Source organism: Stomoxys calcitrans, chromosome 5 (assembly GCF_963082655.1).
Source record: "Stomoxys calcitrans chromosome 5, idStoCalc2.1, whole genome shotgun sequence".
NCBI lineage: Eukaryota > Metazoa > Arthropoda > Insecta > Diptera > Muscidae > Stomoxys > Stomoxys calcitrans.
This window is the reverse complement of record NC_081556.1, coordinates 4,167,822-4,191,805: the sequence shown is the minus strand read 5'-3', so window position 1 is coordinate 4,191,805 and position 23,984 is coordinate 4,167,822. Positions and strand designations below refer to the sequence as shown.

General features: G+C 34.3%; 1 protein-coding gene across 11 annotated transcripts in view; it reads right to left on the bottom strand.

Annotated features, from left to right (window-relative positions):
- Positions 1 to 23,984, bottom strand: part of LOC106096281 (protein kinase C, brain isozyme) — a 189,763-nt gene that overhangs the window by 11,642 nt on the left and 154,137 nt on the right. For all 11 annotated transcript variants that reach the window (XM_059370406.1, XM_059370410.1, XM_059370409.1 and 8 more), the window contains 2 exons: positions 1,835 to 1,963; positions 320 to 476 (listed from right to left, as the gene is read on the bottom strand). In XM_059370406.1, the coding sequence (XP_059226389.1) occupies positions 320 to 476; positions 1,835 to 1,963 (286 nt within the window). The remainder of the gene's footprint in view (positions 1 to 319; positions 477 to 1,834; positions 1,964 to 23,984) is intronic.

Below are 23,984 nucleotides of genomic sequence, written 5' to 3'. Positions count from 1 at the left end.
TAATACAAATATCAAAAGACGGCTGGGAACTATTCTCACGAAAATTTAGCCATTTTTTCGTTTTTGAATTTTTATTTTACCGTGTATTTGGAGGCTCTTTCATGATATAGATCTTTACAAGATTCCCATTACAAACTTAAATATCAAATTTGGGTCATCTTTATTAAATTCAAAAGAGTTGAAATTTGTTTTTATTTAAATTCATTGTTAACTTGTTTCAACTTTGTTGTTGAAATTTCAATCTGCGAATATATAAATGTGTATGTATATGTTTTACATACACATATTTACATATTTTGCATGCTTCTGCTGTACTTACTAAGTGATTGTTTCATTCCAAACTGGATTGAGACATGCCTTAATGGTGCGTGTCTTCTTTTTGCATTTCTCATGCTCATCGGGAATTAATTTAACTTTGACATAAGGATCACTTAAACCATTGGGATCCATTGGAATGAGATTACGACCTTCTTTGACTATAAAAAGAATAACAAGGAATACAATGAAAGAAAATTATATCAGAAAAATTAAATATGTAAAAAGTTTTTCTCCCTTTTTTTAAGTTTTCAGGGTGTTCTTTTGCTATAAAAAGAATTATTTGCCATTATTATTTGTTCTATGCTCCATTAGAATATTTTTAGCATCATTTTTCTTTCTATCTAAAAGACATTTCTGTGTCATTATCTATAAATGAATGGGGTGTTACATGCCATTATGAGTACTAGATGGTTTTTGGGGGGTTGTAACTTTGGGGGTTGCTTTTGCACATATATTGAAGACTTAAATTGCTAGTATCAAATGTTCTTAAAAGCTAATTTAAAATGTAATGGAGCATAAGTATATGCTCGGTTAGTTGCAAATTCGTTGGCAAAACTGCTGATTGTGTAGATTTTATACAAACGAGGGCATGTGTAAAAGTAGTAGAACAAAATTATGTGGTTGTGGCCTTAGCTAGGGAACATTTACAAGAAAATTTACTTTAAAAGAATAATTTAAAATTTATTATTGTTTGTTTCTCTATGAAGTTTAATGGCCGCATTCACAAAACTTAAGGAAAACTTAAAATAGATTTTTATGTCAATAAGACCTATTTCCAATCTACTTTAAGTTGAGTGAATACCCGTGTAAATGTTGGAGTGAAACTAAAATTCTAGAAATTTTCATTAACATATTTTTTTTTAATGTTTATAATGGAATTTTTATTTTTTTTTGCAGAGCCACTTAAAATCTCACATATTTAGGGAATTACAACTATTTTAAGTTATGGGCTAACCAAACCCACTTGACCATTTCGATAAGATTAAATTTTTTAAATTTATAACGAGTTATATTCCATTTCTCGATTAAACTCATATTTAAGGCTTAATATGCATTTTGAAGTTGTCAGCGAAAATTTTGAATTATTCATTGATTTTCAGTAAAAGCTTCAACTTTTGACCATGTTGAATGTAATTTAAAAATGTTTGAGAGCCATGAATTTAACTCCGTTTTTAGAATTAATCCATAAGAAGTTACAAGTATATTCGAGTTTAGAAAACAAAACTCGGGCTTTTCATGGCCTTTAATAAAAATATTGATTCAATTTGCAAAAATTTTCCAATTTTGATAGGGTCGCGATTAAACTCATATTTTTAGATCAAACAGCCATACATTTGTCTGTTATTATTTTCTTTTTTCATAGGGTTATTTTCAAACTTCCCCTCGCATAGTTAAAATCACCGATGCATGTTAAATGCTTGATTTTTCCCTTCATAGCTATGCCACGACCTCTAAACTAAAGGGGGTATGATGGTCAGGGTAGTACAAATGCATTGTCCATTGTCCACATACTTACTTAGTACTGTTAAGGTATTATCTTTAACACCTAATTCCAGGAAAATGCGTCCACGTCGTTCGGTGTGATCACATCCACATAAGCTGGGCACGTTCTCTTGGCAACGTGCATGCACGTTCATGTCACATGCTGTTCAAGGGCAAATGTTTGAAGTGTTTAACAAATACAAAAAAAAAAAAACAAAAACAAAGAGCAAAAAATACAAATTAATTATTGTCTATTTCAAAATAAAGTTCAGTTTTTTCTTTGAATTTTGTTTAAACATTTTTATTATTCATAAATTTTTGGGGTTTAAGTTTTCTTTGTGGATTTGGTGGTTGAGACGGGTGGGAATGATTAGTAGTGGGTGGTAGTAACAGTTGTAGTAGTAGTAGTAGTGGTAGTAGATAGTGATTAAGCTTTTTCGTTGTCGCTAAGGATCTAATATATGTTTGAAAGGGGTATAGACATTAGACTCATACTCTCACACACACTCACACTCATACACCTTCATATGTTTTGAGCAAGCACACAGTGAACTTATATTCTCTTTCCAATGATTGAGGGATTGAAGGCGACTTTCACACTTTTTGTAAAAAAAAACCAAAACTCATAAAACACAAAGCTTAAGAAACTACTATGCTAAAATATCAACATTTTCCACTTACCTGACATAAAGTTTTACTTGATATGGGTCAGTTTTTTTTGGGTTTATGTAAATGTTATGTGTAAGAGAAGGATGTTGAAGTTTTTCTTTTGCACTGCCTTGACTTTAAAGGAAATTCGAAATTGATTGCAAACATGAAGCAGCATCATTGATGGTTGACCTTTTTCTATGTGTACATGTCAACCATATTAGCTCAATATTTACTTAGCCCTTCTTTCAAAGCCAGCAAAACCAGTATATTTTTTACACTTGGTGATAAAGAAAGGAAAAAATGACCTTTAGATATATACTCTATTGACTTCAGTTCTCTTTCCCTTTTATTAGAGGGAATAATATGGGGTTTTCCAGAACAGAGGGCAAATTACTAAGGATCAGAGATGATGGTCGGGCGGAAACTCTGACGTATAAAACATACATTTCCGACGTATAGTACATTGGTACTAAATATTGATACATGACACTGATACTAAACGTTGGTACTAACCAATGGTTCTAAATGTTGGTACTAAACGTTGATACTAAATAAATATTTTAGTCTGAAGAATAAAAATCCCAAAAAAAAAACGTTTACAATAACGTTTTCTACGCTTCTTTAGTTTGGTCACAAAATTTATATTATTTTCAAAGGACAGATAAACTGCTGATTCTTAGATCATCTATATGCGAACGTTTCCACCAGCTGCTGCTGTAAACATTGGTACTGAATTTGGTACCAAAAGTAGAAAACGTCTTTTTAAAAGTTTAAATTTTTTGGGGATTTTTAATTTTTTAGATTAAAATTCGTGCAAAAAACCCCTTTGGAAATGCCCATACACTGGAAACTTATCTAAAATTTATTAAGGGCCATGAAAAGTCCTCAACAAAAAGAAGAAACGATCACAACAATAACGACAACATCAAGAAATTCAATGTGACAAAATCAATTTTCCACACGACTAAACCTTAAAAATTTGTTAGCCATAAAAAAAGTGGCAACATGTTCTAGCGACAAAAATATTATAAGCGGCTGTAGGGATGTGCGTATATCGTACTATGTAGTCATTTGTAGTTATTTTAAAAGATTGCTATGTCATAACATACTCTCCCACACATACTTGGATAACATACATAAATGGATGTGTGTGATGTGCTCTAAGTGCTTAAGGACACACATTGTCCCATCTTTTATGTTTTCACACTTTACCGAGATAAAAGTGAATTTAGCCAATATCTGTGTGTATTGAGAAGTTTATGAACAGCATGTCGACTGGTCTTTGCCAGCATATACACACCCACACACCCACACACACACACACAAACAAGCAAGCAAAGAAACTTGTACAAATACTGTGGTAATGTATTGTATGTGTGTATTGCAAGTCTTACAATATAAAATGAAAAGTTTATTTTAGTCTGGCCTAAAATGGTTTAATAGATTTTTTTTTGCTTAACAAAAAAAAAATTTAGAACGATATTGAACAACACTTTGTTGGTCTATAAATACGTAGGAGGAAGAGGAAATATTTTTGGGTAAAGGACAATTTAGTGAGAGAGTTTACTTTTGTTAATGGGAAATTTTAAGGATAAAGTGCAAAGAAAATATGTTAAAGTGGAGATTTCAAGGAACAATGAGATTTGCGAGATGGTAGTGACAAAATTCACATAACATACAAAGTTTTTGCCAAAGCCAAGAGCTGTGAGGAAAGACATTTTCAAATGTGGGTTGCAGAAATTCAAGATGTTGGGTAAAAAAAAATAAATCCAAAACAAATTTCAATGTAAAGGAAGGATGTCCATCCATCCGCCTGAAAGTATGCCACCATTTGAACAAATTAAGCTACATTTTGGGGTAAATTTTTGTCATATTCTTGTCATCCGGGCAGAATTTCTTATAAAGCTCATATATAGGTATAACTCTTTTGTAATTCGATCTCCAAAACTCTACATTTCTGGATTTATATTTCATATGTCATATGATGTCAGCCGGTCAGAATTGCGTATAAGGTTCTCCCGATTTGGTTTTATGACCATCTGGAGGCCACAATTCTTTTATGTCTTTCACTATCTATATACATTATTCAATCCCATGGCAGCCGGTTGTACGTACCGGATTGGTCGGATGGAATTTTTCAAAACACTGCTACAACAACAACAACATTATTTTCCAAATAGGTCCATAACTCAATATTCACAGATGTGGTTGGTCCCGATCGGTTTATAACCTGAAATTGCTGTCTGTATAATCTTATAACGGATTGCAGTGATCGGTAGTAACATTTTAAGTTCGAGGCAGCGAAATCAATGAAAAACACTTGTGGCAACAACGTCCCTGACGATTACAGAGAAATCACAGCCTGTCATCGGTAGTAACAAACTACAACGGATAAAGCAAAATTTATTTGCTCTTGAAGTTTACAACATAAAAGTTGTAGCCAACCTAACTGTTTGTATTATATATTAGTATTATTATACCCTCCACCATGGGATGGGGGTATACTAATTTCGTCATTCTGTTTGTAACACCTCGAAATATGCGTCTAAGACCCCATATAGTATATGTATTCTTGATCGTCATGACATTTTAAGTCGACCTAGCCATGTCCGTTCTTCTGTCCGTCCGTCTGTCTGTCGAAAGCACGGTAACTTTCGAAGGAGTAAAGCTAGCCGTTTTACTTTGCTCAAATACTTTTTTTTATTAGTGTAGGTCGGTTGGGATTGCAAATGGGCCCAATCGGTCCATGTTTTTATATAGCTGCCATATAAACCGATCTTGGGTCTTGACTTCTTAAGCCTTTAGAGGGCGCAATTCTCGTCCGATTTGACTCAAATTTTGAACGTTGTGTTTTGGTATCACTTCCAATAACTGTGCTAATGGTTCAAATGGGTTCATAACCTGATATAGCTGCCATATAAACCAATCTTGGGTGTTGACTTCTTTATATATTTTTTTCTATTGCGATTTGAAGAAATTTTGTACAGCGGCTTCACCTATGACCTTCAACATACGTGTCTAATATGGTCTGAATCGATTTATAGCTCCCATTTAAACCGATCTCCCGATTTTGCTTCTTGAGCCCTTACATGGTGCAACTATTATCCGAATGGACTGAAATATATCGCAATGCCTTCTACAATGTTCAGCATTCAATTCATTTATAGTCCGGACGATAGAGCTCCAATAGCATAACTGTTCTTATTCATTATTCTTTGTTTGCCAATAAAGAGATACCGCGCAAAGAACTCGACAAATGCGATCCATGGTGGAGGGTATATAAAATTTGACCAGGCCGAACTTGGCGTGCTTCTTATTGTTTTTATATTAATGAAGTTAATTAAATCGTTGTTGAGTAACCGACTGTGTTTTATTACAGCAACAACAACTATACACGTTTCATACTAAGGCGGCTTTATTTCTTAAACAATGTCACAATGCGAGATTAAACAACTCAACATCTGACAATGGTCATTCACAATAGATTGTATGAAAATCTGAACATTGGGCATTCACAATTGATTATATAAATATCTGACATTGGTCATTCACAATAAATCATATGTAAAGAGTTTGATAGGTCTCAGCTAAGATATATTCATTTACACGTAGTAGCAGTTGTCCAACAACAAAATATTGAGTGCACTATCGTCAAAATCAGTGATAAGTGCAACTCTGATTTTGTGTATGTTACTAGATCGCGCCATTTTTCGTTGTTTGTGTATTATGGTTCTTAACTTTAATACATACACACAACCAAAACACGTTGACAGATAGTGCATATCGCGAGAAAAATTTGTATTCAACTGTTTACGGTACACTACCTGGTAATTATGTCATGGTCTAAGCTATGTTTTGTTACGAATTACATGAGTCATGCAATCTATGGTCCAACTGAGTCTAATCTAGCATAGTTCTCATATAAATCTATTAGTTGATTTCATATCCTGCGCAACTACAAGGCCCAATTCGTGTCTGATTTTATTCTACTTATCCATATAATGTGCTGTTTGGACTTCCAATACCCAAATCCAGTATGATTCGAAGAAATCCTAAATCTGAAATGGCTACTGTACAAATCGATATTAAACTTTAAGGGTATAAAAAATTCATTCAGTCTGACGTTTCTACCTGTTTATTTGTTTAATTTCGTTTTCATCCCATGCCGCAGAGTCAAAATGCCGTTCCTTATTTTCTGCGAATAGACACGTACCCAATGAAAATTCAATATTCAATTGTGTGGTCATTTGCCATTTGACCACATTTGATAATGATATTAAGGATTCATTTGTTTGTCACTCAATTTGTCGCCTTTTGCGAATACAAAACCTTAATTGCCAGGCATTTAGCATGTGTACTAATTTTGGTATGTGTGTTAAATATTAAATCAGCTGTGTTGGTTTTGCTGCCATTATGAATTTGTGCTTGTATTTACGGGTGCATGTGTGTGTGTTTGGAGAAACCAATATTAATTACAAACCAATGTTTAGTCCACATATTTGAACAAAACAAACAATCCCACACATTTTCTGAAGTAACAATGAAATATGGCAAAGCTGTTATGGTAAGCTCCAAAATAGATAGAGAGAGAGGGAGTACCATATAACCGGTTAGGTTGAGAGGATTAGAAGAATTGCATATGGCAATATGCAGCATACGTAGTTGCTTATCATGACATTTAATTATAATCGTTGTTCACCTACATGCCTCTGGAGCTGTTTGCAATCGATTTTACACCCTTGGGATCTCATTACATCGTTTGCCATGATGTTGCACTTCATTTGAGCTTAAATATCCGTATGAATGTTTTCCTCTTGCGATAATTAAAACTGATTAAAACTCAATTGCAATAAATTTTCCATTTACTATCACACAAACCAGGCGAAGAATGAACGGCATAAAAGAATGCTTGTGTTGGTGTAAAGCTCTCATTTTAAGCACTAATAAATCATAACAAGTAAATGTGGTCAGCCGGGCCGGGCCGAATCTTATATACCCTCCACTGTGGATCGCATTTGTCAAGTCCATTGCCTGGTATCTCTTTATAGGCAAACAAAGGATAATGGATAAGAAATGCTATACTATTGGAGCTATATCAGCTTATGGACCGATTCGGACCATACTTTGGATTTTGGAGACCATAATAGAAGTCTTCAACCAAATCGAATAAGAATTGCGCCCTATAGTGGCTCAAAAGTAAAATCGGAAAATCGTTTTATATGGGAGCTAAAGGGTGATTTTTTAAGAGCTATGGGAAAGTTTTTCAAAACAAAAAAACACCTAAAAATTCAGAAAAATGTATGAAATCTTTATTTGAATCGTATGATAGTACTGTCCCTATAAAATTACATACATTTCCAATATTTCGGCCGTTATCTCACGAATAAATGCTTGCCTTCCAATGCGTCAATTGAAGCAGGCTTGTCTGTATAGACATGAGCTTTAACATAGCCCCACAAAAAAAAAAAATAGTTAAAGGCTTTAAATCGCACAATCCAGGCGGCCAATTGACCGGTTCCGAACGTGAAATAAAATGTCCTCTGAACTCGCCTCTCAATAAGTCCATTGTTACGTGTGCTGTGTGGTACGTGGAACCATCTTGTTGAAACCACATGTCATGCATTTTGGGCAAAAAATGTTGGATATCATCTCACGATAGCGTTCACCAATCACAGTTACGTTACGATTCGCAACATCTTTGAAGAAGTACTGCCCAATGATGTAACCAGCCCATAAACCGCGCCGTACTGTGAATTTTTCTGCATGCATTGGTGAGCTGTTTAAACCAGTGTTGCCAAAAAGATAATAGTTAAAGATCACTCTTTTTCTTTTGCATATTACTATGGATATGGTAATGGAGTTGTTATAAATGAAAATGTTTTATTTATCCATGGTGGTGGATACCCAAAGTTTAGTACAGCCGAACTTAACACTTTTTTACTTGTTTTCTTTTGTGTGTATTTTCATTATATCTTATAAATTATTTCCCTTAAAACATTGGCACTTTTCTTAGTGGTATGAATTACAAATTACATTTTCCTTACTTTACTCCAAAACTATGATTTTCAATTTTCATTGATCTCCAACTCAACAAGGCAAAGTCAACAGTTTTATTTATCATGGCGAACTTTCCGCACACACACTCCTTCCATGACATGCATTCACACCTTCATATGAATTGAATAAGTCAGATTAGGGTTTTTGTTGTTTTTGTGTTGTGGTGGCAATGACTGTTCACAGCTTTGAATGACACAGCACATAGTCTCTATATGTACGAGTGAGTGCATACATACATAGCATGTATGCAACAGTTTTTCAGGGTGTTGCTGTTCCTGTTGCACTCCTCCTTACCTTGAGGTAAAGATAGACAGAGAGAGAGAGAGAAAGCGCAAAAACAAACCAAGAGAGGTGTACTTCAATTTCCGTTATTTAAATGAAAATTGGAAAGAACGTTACGCTTCTTAATGCCACAATTGCTACAAATGCAACAACAGCAAATAAAACGTCAATTTGTTGAAATTAATGTGTTTTTAGTGAGTGGGGTGTGAATAGCTGCTGACAGCAAAAATGGCAAGAGAATGCTGTGATGTGTGCTGACTAGCGTAACACACATTCGAAAGATAACATATATACAAAGTCAATACGAGTGTGTTAGAGTATAAAGAATAACGGTGATATTCGGTGACAGTGTTGCCACTTTAGTGTTTTAATTTAAATAATTGGCCACAAAAAATAATCAAAATATGGCAAATAAAAGGCAATAAACAAATAAACTAAAAATCAAAGTTAAATACAAACAAAACAAAAAAATCAAAAAAAAAAAAATAAAAACAAAAAAAAAAAATGAAATTAAAACAACAAAAAAAATCGTACAATAGAATAAATAAAAAATAAAAATAAAATAAAAAAAAAAAAACAAAAAAAAAATAAAATAATATAAAATAAAATAAAAACAAAAAAAAAAAAAAAAATAATAAAATATAAAAATCAGGAAAATCGGTTAAAGTTGAGGGTATTTGAGAATGTGGACCGCCTTGAACGCATTTTTGCAAGTAGATAGATCGGTTTATATGTGAGTCATATGAAGTTATGGACTGATTAGCAACATATTTAAAATGGATAATGAATATCCTTTAAGGCAGTAGATTCCTGAGCATTGTATTTTTTTAAGCACATGTACAGGTCACAAGGGAATTATGTATTACATTACAGCAGCATCCTATAAGGATTTGAAAAGGAATTATATTTTTAGGGCTCTCCAAGGTGAAGGAAATAACATTGCCACATCGAAGCTTGTATACCGTCAGAAAAGATGAACTTTCTAGGTGCGGTGACATGCCAGTAGTATTTCAAACTAGGATTCATGAATGGTGTGTTTATCTAAACGGTAAACTAAAATACAAATGAATATAGTGACCTTCATGCTAATCCCTCTCAACTATGATGTGGTCTTAGTATGCTTAAATGGGTTCTTTTGCTGCATATAAGAACTTTCAAAAAAGAGTTTTTATTTTCGAACAGCACATCTCTCCTTGCCATTTCTGTTTCTCACTTACCATACATTTATTTTCTTTACATTGGCGTTCACCTTGTTTTTGGCTTAAAATTGTTGCGAATGCTTTTTTGTACATTCCTTTCCAATTTTTTTTTTCATTCAGATGTGAATACGTGTCTGCTTTTATCCATAGTTCCCAATGCCTTGGGGAAACTAATATTTGCTAGGGCTATTCATTGAATGTAGTCTATTGAAACAAATTGATTTCCATACCCTACTCCTTTCATTGAATTTGTATTGTGAGCAAATGAATAGGATTTTTTTGTAGTGTACAGCTATGCAACTACATTTATATACCCATTCCAAGCCGGAGTTGAGCTGTATATTTGATTTATGCAATTTGTTTAAACAGCAACAGCAGAGTCATGCGTGCACTTCAGCAACACTCTTGACTAGGTGTGTTGTTGTTGCTAAATGGCATTTTTTCAGTCTTTGTTAAGTTCTTAGCATAGTTTGTTGCATTGCTTTAGCTTGCAGTTCATCAATCTTCTGCTGTTTTCAGACAGTTTGAGTTGTTTTCCTGTTGCCATACTCATACTCTATGCGTGATTGTGTCAAGTTGTGTGTTGGTGTTGGTGTAAAAAAAATCTCTAGCTTTCCCACATTGCTGTTACTCTGACAAACTGACAAATATTTTTATCAATTTAACGAATAGGTTTCATTCATTAATTCTACATCCACACGAACTCTTTGCTGTTGAGTTCACCACGTCCTCTGTACTTCATACTCAGGTGTTGAAGTGGTTTCTTCATTACTGTTGCTTTGTTGAAAGTTTTCATTTTTCTTTTTTTTTTTTGCTTATCGTAACAAAGTTTTCAAATGAATTGCATTTGCAACAGCTTGGATAGCCATGCAATTTCCTGAGTACTACTCGTTGCTCCCTAGTTTTCTTTGTTTTTAATCGCCCTCCCTTGTTGCCACTCTCAAAGTTTTTTTTAAATGTGTATTGCTTAGCATTTGCCCATACCAAAGAGGGAGTTTTTTAGGTGTTTAACATTTAAGTTTGAAAATTAAGCCAGGATAAATACCGATGGAAGAGAAAATTTCTGTAAATTATTTTTAAAATATATTTTTATCGTTTCTGTTTTCATATGGAAAGTCGCAAGGGCGGTGGGCTATCGAGACCGAACCCACCTCCCTCCCCAACAAAAATCCCGCCTACGTCCCCGGTGTTTATAATACCAACATAAAAAACATTTATTTTTTGCTTAAAAAAAATTTCGAAAACATTTTTCTTTAGAAAATACTAGCCAAACCGGGCGTACTCCGCAGCACCTTCTTTACCGTTCTTATATTTTTTATTTGAGCCCTACATTGCAATGGTCGATATAAAAATCCTGTTTTGGCAAAGATTTAAGATGGGGACATTTCGCCCCTAATGTAGATGTCGAATTCGGGTCATTGAAGCGCAGAGATAAGCAAGTCCGTCAATGATGTTAGACGTGTGAACTCAAATACTGGGGACAACTTTGGAAACATTTTAAATGGCGGTTACTCGGTCCTTATGTTGGCGAATTTTGTGAGGTGCTATGCCCTGCATAGAAGTAATGGAAAAAGAAGGTCCATTATCATTGAGCTTAAACTTGAATCGAATATGACTCATTGATATGTGAGAAGTTGGCCCCTGTTCTTTAATGAAAATTTTCTTCTACTCTTTATACTTTTCTTTGGACTTCTAAATATATTGTAGTGGGTGTATTTTGGGAGTCAGGTTTAGGGTGTATTTTGGGAGTCAGGTGGCTACCCAGACACTTGGCCCTTAATGTAAATATAAACTTCACCATCTTCACCATCTATTACATGGACTTAATTTTTCCCCATATTCGTAATCTATTCCCCAATACCTTTCATTTGAGTACCATATTAACATGAGCGTCCAATATGTCTTTCTGTGAGAGTTTTGGTGTTAGGGTGGCTGGGAAATTAGACTTGCATTTTAATACCATATTCGTATTCTACTCTCCAATACCTTACATTTGATACCAATATTGTTCCGATCGCTTTACTTTTGATTTCATTTCATTTCATTTCATTTATTAACCAAATATGTAATATAAAGCCAATAAGGCCCATAAAATAATTACATACAAACATTTCAGTAACCTGAGTATAACAGATAATTAAATTCATTTCTTAACATAATGAGGTACTTTATTATATTTACCTAATATTTGGCTCCCCAGCCATTAAAAATAAAGAATATAAAAGAAATCCAAATGGAAGAGAGCGATAAATAGAAAGTGGTCCAACAAAGTGCACAAGAATTAAAAAAAAGCGCAGCTATATTTAAAAATAGTGCAGCTTTGAAAATCCGATGTAAGAATAGAACAAGGAGAAAAAAATTAACCATCAGCAAAAGAGTTATAAAAATCAAAAAGTTTTAAACGGAAAACGTTGTTGGAATGGGAAAAGATGCGTAATTCATGAGGCAGTCGGTTCCAGCATCTTGCTACTCTAACAGCATATGATCTCGCATATATGTTTCTTCTAATTCTAGGAATAAATAATTGCGGGTTTCTAGTAGACCGAGAGAATACAAAAATCCTCCTTAGAGGAACAGGTCTAATATTAGCAAAAGCGTTATGAAAAAGTAGTAAATTCCTACACTCAACAAACCTTTTAAATGAGCAATTAAGAAAACGTTTTACGAAGCAAGATATACGATCTCGTCTTCGGACATTGTAGACAAACCGCACAACGGAATTCACAATTCGCCTCAATTTAGTAAAGTTAGCCTGAATAGTACCTGAAAAAACCTCCAAACCGTAAAGTATCTGAGACATTAACAGAGAATAAGCCAGAAGCTTTCTCACCTTGAAAGGTAGGTAAACAATAGAAGAATACATTTTACGAAGGCAAGACCAAACCTTCCCTGACAAGGCATCAATATGGTACCTAAAAGATAACTCAGTGTCAACAATAACACCCAAACATCTATGTCGGTCGACAAACTCAATCTCCGAATTTCCAACAAAAATGTTAAGAGAAGTGGTAGTAAAGTTTCCAAACATTAGAGCCTTGGATTTAGAGGGATTAATCCTTAAAGCATTGGCAGAAGCCCAGTTAACAACCCTGCCCAAAACCGAATTTATATCATTCTCAAGAATATCAGGTGTTGTAGAACTGCCATTAAAAAGCAAGAAAATGTCATCAGCAAACATAAACGCCTCACAACTCCTACAAGAAGTAACACGATGCAAATCATTCACGTAAAGTATAAATAAAAGTGGACCCAAGATGGAACCTTGTGGTACACCAGAATGAAGAGAAAGCATGCTTGAGTTTGCACCGCTCAGAACCACAAACTGAGATCTGTTACTTAAGTAAGAAAGTATCAGTTTGCAGGCAGATGTAGAAAAATTGAAAAAATCACGCAATTTAGTAAGTAATCGAACAAAATTAATAGAATTGAAGGCTTTTGACAAGTCAAGAGAAGCCATCACACTGCGTTTTCCGTTATTGGCATTCACTCGGATGGAATCAGTTAGCTTAAGCAGCAAATGAGTGGTGTTGAGTCCTTGGCGAAAGGCATATTGCATATCGTGTATTCGAAGCTGCGATGATTGTAATATTTGATTCTTCATTATGTGTTCAACAATCTTAGACATTGCAGGAAGTATGGAGATAGGCCGTAAATCATCAACCCTTCTAACATGCTTCGCTTTGGGAATCGGTATAACCCTGGCAATCTTCCAAGCCAAGGGAAAAGAAGAAGACATCAGAATAAAATTAACAAGATCCAAAATAACATCGGAAACATAAGGAAAGACGGTCTTGATAAAACGCATTGGAATACCATCCACACCAACTGACCCAGACTTCACCCTACTTATAGCTTCAATAATTTCAAACTCATTCACACAACAAAACGAAAAGGAAGAGTCAGTCTCTCCTTCACATGAGAATTGAGACCCATCATCGTGCGTTCCACCACCTTCAACAAATACCATCCAACTGATTTTGGATGGTATTTTTGTGGTAAGGGGGTAGGTGCGCCCCTCTTCTGATATCGAAAAATAATATGGCCTATGTTTCCTTCCAGACCAACTCACACAATCTGTGAAAATTTCGAGAAAATTGGTTCTGCCTTTTTTGAGTCTATAGGGAACAAACAAACAAACCGAGTCTCATATACTCATGATTGGCTAATATGCTTACTTGGGGCGTTTTTTTTGGGGGGGGGGGGGGGTGGGGAGACCCTCTATACTTCGACCTGATTTTGTATGCCAGATTCGATTTAATTTGTCTGCTTGGAGGAATTTTGGAGTTAGCGTCCCATATGTCTGTTTGGGAGAGTTTTTGGGGTTGGGGTCTGGGGCGGCCCTCAATTACTTTGACCCAATTTTTAATATGAAATTCGTACTCTACTCCTAAATACCTTTTCTTCGAGTTCCATATTGTCCCGATCGGTCCACTTTCATTTTCGGCTAGTACTTTCCCGATATCAAAAAATTATATAGCCTATGTTTCCTTCCAGACCAACCTACACAATCTGTGAATAATTTCAAATTGATTTTTATACCCACCACCATAGGATGGACGTACACTAATCTAGTCATTCCGCTTGTAGCACCTCGAAATATTCTTCAAGACCCCATACAGCGAATACAAATTTTGCCCATGAACACTCCCCCTAAGGCACAGGGGTAAAGTTCTCATATACCAATGAGTGCAGTCCGATTCAAGTTTAAGCTCAATGATAAGGGGCCTCCTTTTTATATCCGAGTCCGAACGGCGTGCCGCAGTGCGACACCTCTTTGGAGAGAAGTTTTACATGGCATAGTACCTCACAAATGCTGCCAGCTTTAGAAGGGGAAAACCACCGCTGAAAATTTTTTCTGATGGTCTCGCCAGGATTCGAATCCAGACGGTCGAAATCACCATAGCGGTCGAACGCGTAAAGCTATCCGCTTCAAATTTTGCACAGATACTTAATATTGATGAAGGTCGTTGGGGATTGTGAATGGGCCATACTGATTCAGATATAGATATAGCTCCCATATAAACCGATCTCCCGATTTGACTTCTTGAGCTCCAGGAAGCAGCGATTTTTCTCCGATTTGGCTGAAATTTTGCATGTAGTGTTTTGTTATGACTTCCAACAACTGTGCCAAATACGGTCCGAATAGGTCTATAACCTGATATAGGTCCCATATAAATCGATCTCCCGATTTGACTTCTTAAGCCCTTCCAAGTCGCAAATTTTGTCCGATTTGGCTGAAATTTTGCATGCGGTGTTCTATTACGACTTCCAACAACTGTGCCAAGTACAGCCCGAATCAGTCTATAACCTGATATAGCTCCCATATAAACCGATCTCCCGATTTGATTTCTTGAGCCCTTACGAGCCTCAATTTTTGTCCGATTTGTCTGAACTTTCGAAAGCCATGACTCTACTATTACACTGCTTACTACTTAATGATTAGGTGCAAGCATGTAAACTTTTAGTGGCATAACAGTGTGATGAAGCAACTGGTAAAGCTCAAATCGCTATCTCTGTAGCCTGGTCACTATATTACGCTTTAAAGAATTTTTGTTTCTTTGCTTTTTTATTTGAAATAAAAACCAAAATAAAACCCATTAGTCTAAGCTGTAAATAAATTCAATAACAAAAGTAAATAATTTTGTGACCAAAGAAAAGGAAGCCAAAGAACAAAAAAAAAAAAATATTTTCATAGAATATCTAGTCTAAATTGAATTTCTATGGAAAATTGTGTCAAAATTGTATTTCTGTAGAAAATTTTGCTTTTTTCGTGTCTGCCAAAATTCTTAAAAGGTTTTTTTGTTGCCCTAAATGGAAATACACATGTCATTTATTATAATTCTTCAAATTCCCTATTTGCACAAAAAAAGAATGTTATCAAACCACACTTTTAGGGCGCACTTAACGTAATTGATATCGTGCAAATACACACAGCACACACAAATACATAGATGTATTATCCCTCTGCTTTGAAACTTAGATTGCTGCCATTTTTGCTTGCTTATCTTGAGAACCCTTAGATAGACCAAGTGACGACTTGAAAGGAATGATATGCAAATCAAACTCACAAAACCCTAATTTTATGGAGGAAAAGAATGGTTGCAGTATTTGCCTTATATCTTAATTTTAAGCAGTAACAAATGTGATTCTTCCATTGATGGATGAATGGATGGATGGATGTATGAATGTAAGAAGGGCTATGGCATGTGACACAGTCTCGCAACCCTCATAATTCCATTTCATGGATAACATTGTTTCTCTCGCAATTTCCTCGCTCTCCCTCTCCAGCTCCCTCTCAGTCTTCTCTTGTAGTTGCTCAGCTGATATTGTGTCATTTGTAGCAGGGCCGTATGTCTGCATACATTTGTATTAGTCATATTCCATATGAGTGCTCATATTTACATTTTGATGGGATTTATGTATGCATACATCCTTTGTTATCCTTATTATATTATCCTTGTGTTGCTATGCATAGTCGGCAGGACCACTACAGCAACATATCACCACATGTGAGTTAAAGTATTCATAATGGTGTTGGTATTGGTGCTACTGCTGCTGGCAGTGTGGTAGTGGTGGGCACCAAACACGTTATCGTACATATGAAGTACAAAAATAACGGAAAACAAAGGCCTTTAACGCTTATGCACCATTGTGCCGGCAAGAGTTATTGTCTGTAACATTGTCTAACTTGTCCTTCAGGTTTTGCGGTTGTTTTCGTGATTGGGTTGTTGCTGTGTTTTTTTTTTTTTTGTTTTGTTTTGCTTGGGTGCTCACATAAAGACCCAAACACAATATGTATATGCATGTGCATAGTGGGGTGGGTCGTATGATAAGGAGGCACAAATTATGGCATGTGACATTAAACTAGTAGTTAAGGCTGTTCAGTGTATTCACTGTAAATCATTTTTTTTTCCTATGAAGTTTTTTTTACTTTTATGTTTTGTTAGCTTATTTTCAATTGAACTAAGCTATTAAACTTACATACCATACCATTTACAAACCGAGGATACTTATCCCATATCAATGAGTGCAGTCCGGTTAAAGTTTAAGCTCAATGAAAAGGAGCCTTTTTTTTAAGCCTAGTCCGAACGGCATGCCGCAAACCGACACCACATGGTGGAGAAGTTTAAATTTGACAGAATACCATACAAATGTAGCCATCATTAGTAAGGGGATAACCACCACTGATGTTCACGCCGGGATTTAAACCCAGGCATTCGGCATCATATGCGGACATATGCTACGCTTTGCGTCATGGTGGCCTCCAATTTTCATTTAATGTTTTTTGAATTCAAGTTTCGACCCTCCCTAATGTATATCCCAGGGAAGTTTTTTTTTGTATCCACCCAAATCACACATGTTATTCTGTCGCTTTGAGTGTAAAGGAATTTTGTATGTTTTTTGTTTTCTCCTCATGTTTTCACTTAAAAAAAAAACTACATAAACACAGATGTTGTCGTATATCTACAAAAACACGCCAACACACTTATTCCCATATATATGTATGAACGTAATCACACAAGTGCTTTTTTGTTTCAAATAAATCTTTGTTACACTGGCTGGTCTTCTGTTGCTGTCATTGTTTGGGCGTTGTGTAAGCCTTTGATGACAGTTCACTCTTACAAAAGGATAATCGTTGTACAAATACTCAAAACCTACCTTTGCGCTGAAAACTTTGAAACTGACGATTATGTTGCTCCAATAAAAAACAACTGACAAACAATAATGTGAGTGTCATTAGAAAGATTTTTCTTATTTTTCGGTTTATGAGTTTAAACAAAAAGAGCTTAGTATAGTACTTACCGTCTAACCATTTCTAGTGAGCCAGTTAAACTGGGCTTATGCAGATCTCATGTGCAAAAAAGCTCTTATGGCATAAGTTACTTACCTGTGGGAATTTCGTTATGTGAAAAGCATACCAGCAGAGATTTAAAGAATTTGTAAGTTGAATTTCTATGGAAGACATGAGTTTTTTTTTTAAGTAAAATGAAAAGAAACGAAAGTTTAAGTTCGCAAAAGCCGAATCTTATACACCCCTATAATAGATCGTATTGAATATAGATTTTTTAAAGTAAAATAAAAAAAAAAAAACAAATTTATAGGCATTAGAGCTCAGCTGAACCGAAACTTAGATACCATCCATCAAGGATCGTAGTTCTCAAGTTCACAGACAAAAATATTAAAATTGAAGGCCATAGCAGAGGTTCATTTGCGAAATTTGTGTAATACCGCGAAAAGATTTGCTCATTTAGGCGCTTAAGGGAGTTTTACTGGAAGCCAATATGGGAGCTATATTGGCCAATTAATGTTCTTAAAGTCGGATGATCGGTTTATATGGGAACTATATCTAATTATGTGTTAGTTTGATCCATTTACCATCCCAACCGATATGTATTCATAGGTGGTATTTGTGCAAACTATGTAGCCAAAAGTTTTATTTCTTCCACAAGCGAACTGATGAATATCAAATATCGGGGTAAATACCAATATTTGGCGTTCCTACAAACGAAATGGTGAAATTAGTACACCTCTATTTTTACTTATTAAGGATTATTTAAAGATTTTTCAGTTCTATACTTGTTTTGAGTACACGGTGGCGTATGATCTTTATTACATTTATATGACATGGGTTTCATACGCCACCATGGACATATGGACAACTTTGTCTCGTTTGTTACAGTGACAAATAGCAATTTCTATAGAAATAAAATTTTGACAAAAATTTCTATAGAAAAAAATTTTTAACAAAATTTTCTATAGAATAAAAATTTTGACAACATTTTCTATAGAAATAAAATTTTGACAAAAATTTCTCTGGAAATAAAATGTTGACAAAATTTTCAATAGAATAAAAATTTGTACAAAATTTTCTATAGAAATAAAATTTTGACAAAATTTTCTATAGAAATAAAATTTTGACAAAATTTTCTATAGAAATAAAATTTTGACAAAATTTTCTATAGAAATAAAATTTTGACAAAATTTTCTATAGAAATAAAATTTTGACAAAATTTTCTATAGAAATAAAATTTTGACAAAATTTTCTATAGAAATAAAATTTTGACAAAATTTTCTATAGAAATAAAATTTTGACAAAATTTTCTATAGAAATAAAATTTTGACAAAATTTTCTATAGAAATAAAATTTTGACAAAATTTTCTATAGAAATAAAATTTTGACAATATTTTCTATAGAAATAAAATTTTGACAAAGTTTTCTATAGAAATAAAATTTTGACAAAATTTTCTATAGAAATACAATTTTGACAAAATTTTCTATAGAAATAAATTTTTGACAACATTTTCTATATAAATAAAATTTTGACAAAATTTTCTATAGAAATAAATTTTTGACAAAATTTTCTATAGAAATAAAATATTGACAAAATTTTCTATAGAAATAAAATTTTGACAAAATTTTCTATAGAAATAAAATTTTGACAAAATTTTCTATAGAAATAAAATTTTGACAAAATTTTCTATAGAAATAAAATTTTGACAAAATTTTCTATAGAAATAAAATGGAAAAATAAAATAAATTTAAAAAATTTTTAAAGAAGTAAAATTTCCAAAATATTTATTTCTCAGTCAGATTAGAATTACGGCTTATTTGTGCATCATTCCCGCATTGAGGACGAAACTATCTGATAAACTGGATTAAAATTAATAATAAATGCCCAGAGACATTGTGGGTGGTTCTAGACCGAACGACAATGGCTGGTTTGGGACTTCTCCGGAGAACTTGAACTGGGTATACGGTTACCCGCATTAATTTACCCGCATAACAAAATGCACTACCAAAAGTGGCCTAGGTATAAATCCGTGCAAGACAGTAGTTCTTTTCAGCAGGAGAAACAAGTTGCCTATAGTCGAACCTGTCTCCTTGGGTGGAGAGAATGTTCTAATAACAGAAAGCGCAAAATACTTGGGTGTTTTGCTGGACAGAAAATTTAACTTGAAATCCAACATTTTGGAGAGGTCAAAAAAAGCAACTCTTGCCCTATACACCTGCAAGAGAGCCATTGGTAAAAGTTGGGGGTTTAGACCGCGTGTCATGCATTGGATAAATACTGCAGTTGTCAGACCTATAATGCAATATGGTGTTGTTATCTGGTGGACGGCGCTTTAAAAGTCCAACAACTGAACAAAGGATGGCTAGTGCATCACAACTGCACTGAGAACGACACATTCTGATGCACTGAATTTAATGCTACATCTTATGCCTCGTGACATTGTAGCTACCCAAATTGCAGCGACCACGGCCAGCTTTCTCATTCGTCATGTGGCGGCTACGGACACTGTCTTATCCTTGATACAATATCCGATGTTCTAGGCAGAGGGGATTGCATCCTTCCTGAGCCGCTTTTTGATAAAAAGTACTGTACCACTATTCCTGATAGAACCGATTGGAACTACGATATCCCTGGTAACAGAAGTAACATAGACTGCTATACGGATGGTTCCAAACTAAACGGCCAGGTGGGCTCTAGGGTGTACCCTAAAGATCTAGAACTGGTCATATTGAAAAGATTACCCGACCACTGCAGTATGTATCATGCAGAGATCCTTGCAATTAAGGAATTGGTGGAATGGCTAAGATATAATGTCATTACGACAATTGGCATAAATGTCTTTTCAGACATTAAATCCCTGGAGAATGTATTTCTAAACACAAAAACCGCGCTCGACTGTTGCAGATCTCTCAACGAGATGGCTGAACAGTTCACCTGTTCTGGGTGCCAGGCCACAGAGATGTACCAGGGAACTGTGAAGCAGACGAGCTTGCGAGACTAGGAACTACCCTTCACATTCCAGGGATACTGGAATCTGTGGGTATGCCTCTAGAGACATGTAAGCTAAGTTTTCAGGGCCAGACCCGATGTACAACGAATGATAGATGGTTACAAAGAGGGGGCTGTGAGAATTCCAAAACAATGTGGCCTCATCTAAACTTGAAGAGGTCTACTGCTTTGCTGTCATTGGCTAGAACAGACGTCTCAGTCATTGTGTCCGTCATGACAGGTTACTATTTAATCGGAAAACATGCTGACAGACTGAAGGTTGCCAGCAACGACTTTTGCAGAAGCTGTGGGGACATTGAAGAAGAAGAGACTTTAGAACACCTTCTGTGTGTGTGTCCCGCACCAACAGTCGGAATGAGTTCCATTTTAGGTTCTCATTTCTTTGAGAACCTGTCTGATTTAGCGGATGTGAACTTTCGCAAGTTGTTGGGCTTTTTAAAGCTATCTTGATGGTTCAACGGTAGGAATTAGAAGGCATCTTCCTTCTTCTGTTCCTGTGGTATCAAAATGGACGAATACGTCTAAGTCAGTCTGATGACTACCACTTAAACCGAAGCTAACCTAACTTACATTATTTATGAAATGCATGGGGGAATGGAATCTGTGAGTATATCTCTAGTGACATGTAACCAAAGAACGCTCCAAGAATATGTAACTTTATATAAACTTGAATAGGTTTAACGCAATGCTGTTTCTAGAAATACAAACTTGACAAATTTGCTTTAAAAATTCACAGAATTCCATGAAATACGGTTTGAACAAAATTTCCATTGGAACTAAATTTTAACTGCATTTTCTTGAAAAAAATTTATTAAAATTTTTTGGCATAAATATATGACAAAAATGAATAATAAATAAATATAGTTCTATCGAAATTTGTACAAAATTTTACAGAGAAATGTTATTATAGAAAAAAAGATTTCGGCATAGCTTCCCATTTGAAAAAAATTGTTACAGAAACAACATGTTGGAGCACTGTATTCCTTTTCCTTTAAATCTGTATACTTCTGGTTCTTCAAAACGAATATTCATAAAACTCCAAATATTTAACGCTTCTGTCTTTTTTCATTTAAATTCTCATTCCATCTATTAGAGCTTGAACCACAGTTTAAAAAATGTATTATTTTATTATTGTTTCTTTGGCTGCTTATCTTAAGCCCAGCAGACAACCAAACAGACAGGTATTCAATTAAGTTTCCATTGACTCTATAATGGAAATGTTATTTCACATTTGTGTTGACCATCCTATTAAGGTTTTACGCTCATGTGGTTACACTTTATGCAAATTGGTTACTATGTGTACTGGTTATATGGCCTCGCTGGGCACTTCTCTAATATACGTTAATTTCTGTGTAATTTTAATCATTTTTTCAAAAAAAAAAAAAACAATATATATATTGCGTGACCAACCGCTTTGTCAGTCGTATTCTTATAAACACACTCTTACATGAACTTACGTTTGTAGTAAAGAGAAACACCACAGTGTGTGGTGTTGGCGGTAGGTGGGAATACATCATTAATACACAAACACAACGCAACGATAATACAACATCAACTATAATACAAGCACACATACGCTCTTACACAGGTTAACTTTAACATAAACAACAAACCAACACCAACTAACCACATCCTCAACAGAAAAAAACAACAACAACAAGTTTCACAAATGAAACACCACAACACACAGCTTAACAACTACAATCTCCAACACTCATTGGTTTTCTCACACCTTACACTTATCTCTCATACTGTTCGTTCGCACAAGCATACAGTCACACTCACACACACACGTATTTAAAAATTAACGTAACACAAATTACCATCTAAATATGAATTATAACGATTGCCATGATGATGATGATGAGCTCAAGGACGTGAATGAATATATGGTCGTGAATGTGGACATGTACGATAATGATGCTAATGATAATTGTAATGTGTCTGCCTACTCTTATGACCTGATGCTGTGTTTTGACAATGACCACAAAATCCTTATGGACAAATCGTGTGCTAATTTGAATAGTAAGCAATGCGGCACAGTGGTCTTAATGCACAATATCAAATATATATTTTCAATAAAAATTGAGAAAAAATATTGGTGAAAGATCTTATAAAAATTTAGTTTTCTATGAAAATCAACCTGCGATTGATAATAAATTTAGCAAAATTTTATTTTTTTTTAAATTAAAAAAAAATTTGTAAATTTAATTTTTTAATTGAATTTTTATTAAAGTGGCTAAAAACATACATTTTTTTTTTGATAACCACATTTTTGCGAAGATTATCTATGAAATTCAAAATTCCATAAACATTTTGTGCAAATTAAACCGCATAACCCTGAAACTTTTTAGAAAATTTCTTTATAAACGATTTTTTATGACTTATTTATGAGACATTTACACGATTCCAAGCATGTCAATTAACCGCTTGTTTGAAAGACACATGTATCATGTTTTAAAAACATGCAGTCTTACTTCTTAATGTCAAACCGTTTTAATTTTATGGTTAAAAAGCTGGAAAAACTCATCAAAAATATTAAGTTGCGTTATGGCAACATTAGGTCATTACGGGTTACATTTTAAGGAATGAAAATTTCACTGAAATTCACATGAAAATTAAATCTTAACACAATATTTTATAAAAAAATCTAAATTCCATAACGTTTTGAAAAAAAATGTTAAAAAAAATTAAATATTATGTGATATTTTATAAAGAAACTAAACTGTTATAAAATTTTTTAAAATCATATTGTTGAAATTTTTTTTATTTTATCAAGTTTAAAAACTTTTTTTGTAATAAAAAAAAATTGAATGATTTTTTTTTAATTTAGACCACTGTGCCTTATTTCCTCCCACTAACGCCTACTTGTATGTTGTGTGCATTTCGGTGAATACAATTCACCAACGTCACGCAAAAATGACGTCGGTTGGAGCTCACCACTGAACCTATTCTTCTTGCAACTTTTTTTTATAACACCGTAAAAACTGAGTAACGCATTAAAACTCATACCAACTATAAAACACAATGAAAGTACCGTCACTACATCATCATCAGCATCAATGCTAATATCAACCAACACACGAACCAAAACGAAAGTAACAAACGTAAAGAAACCAAAACAAAAACAAAACACAAGAACGTAACAAGAGGCAAACATTCAAATTAAAAACAAAATCACTGTAGGTGTGCG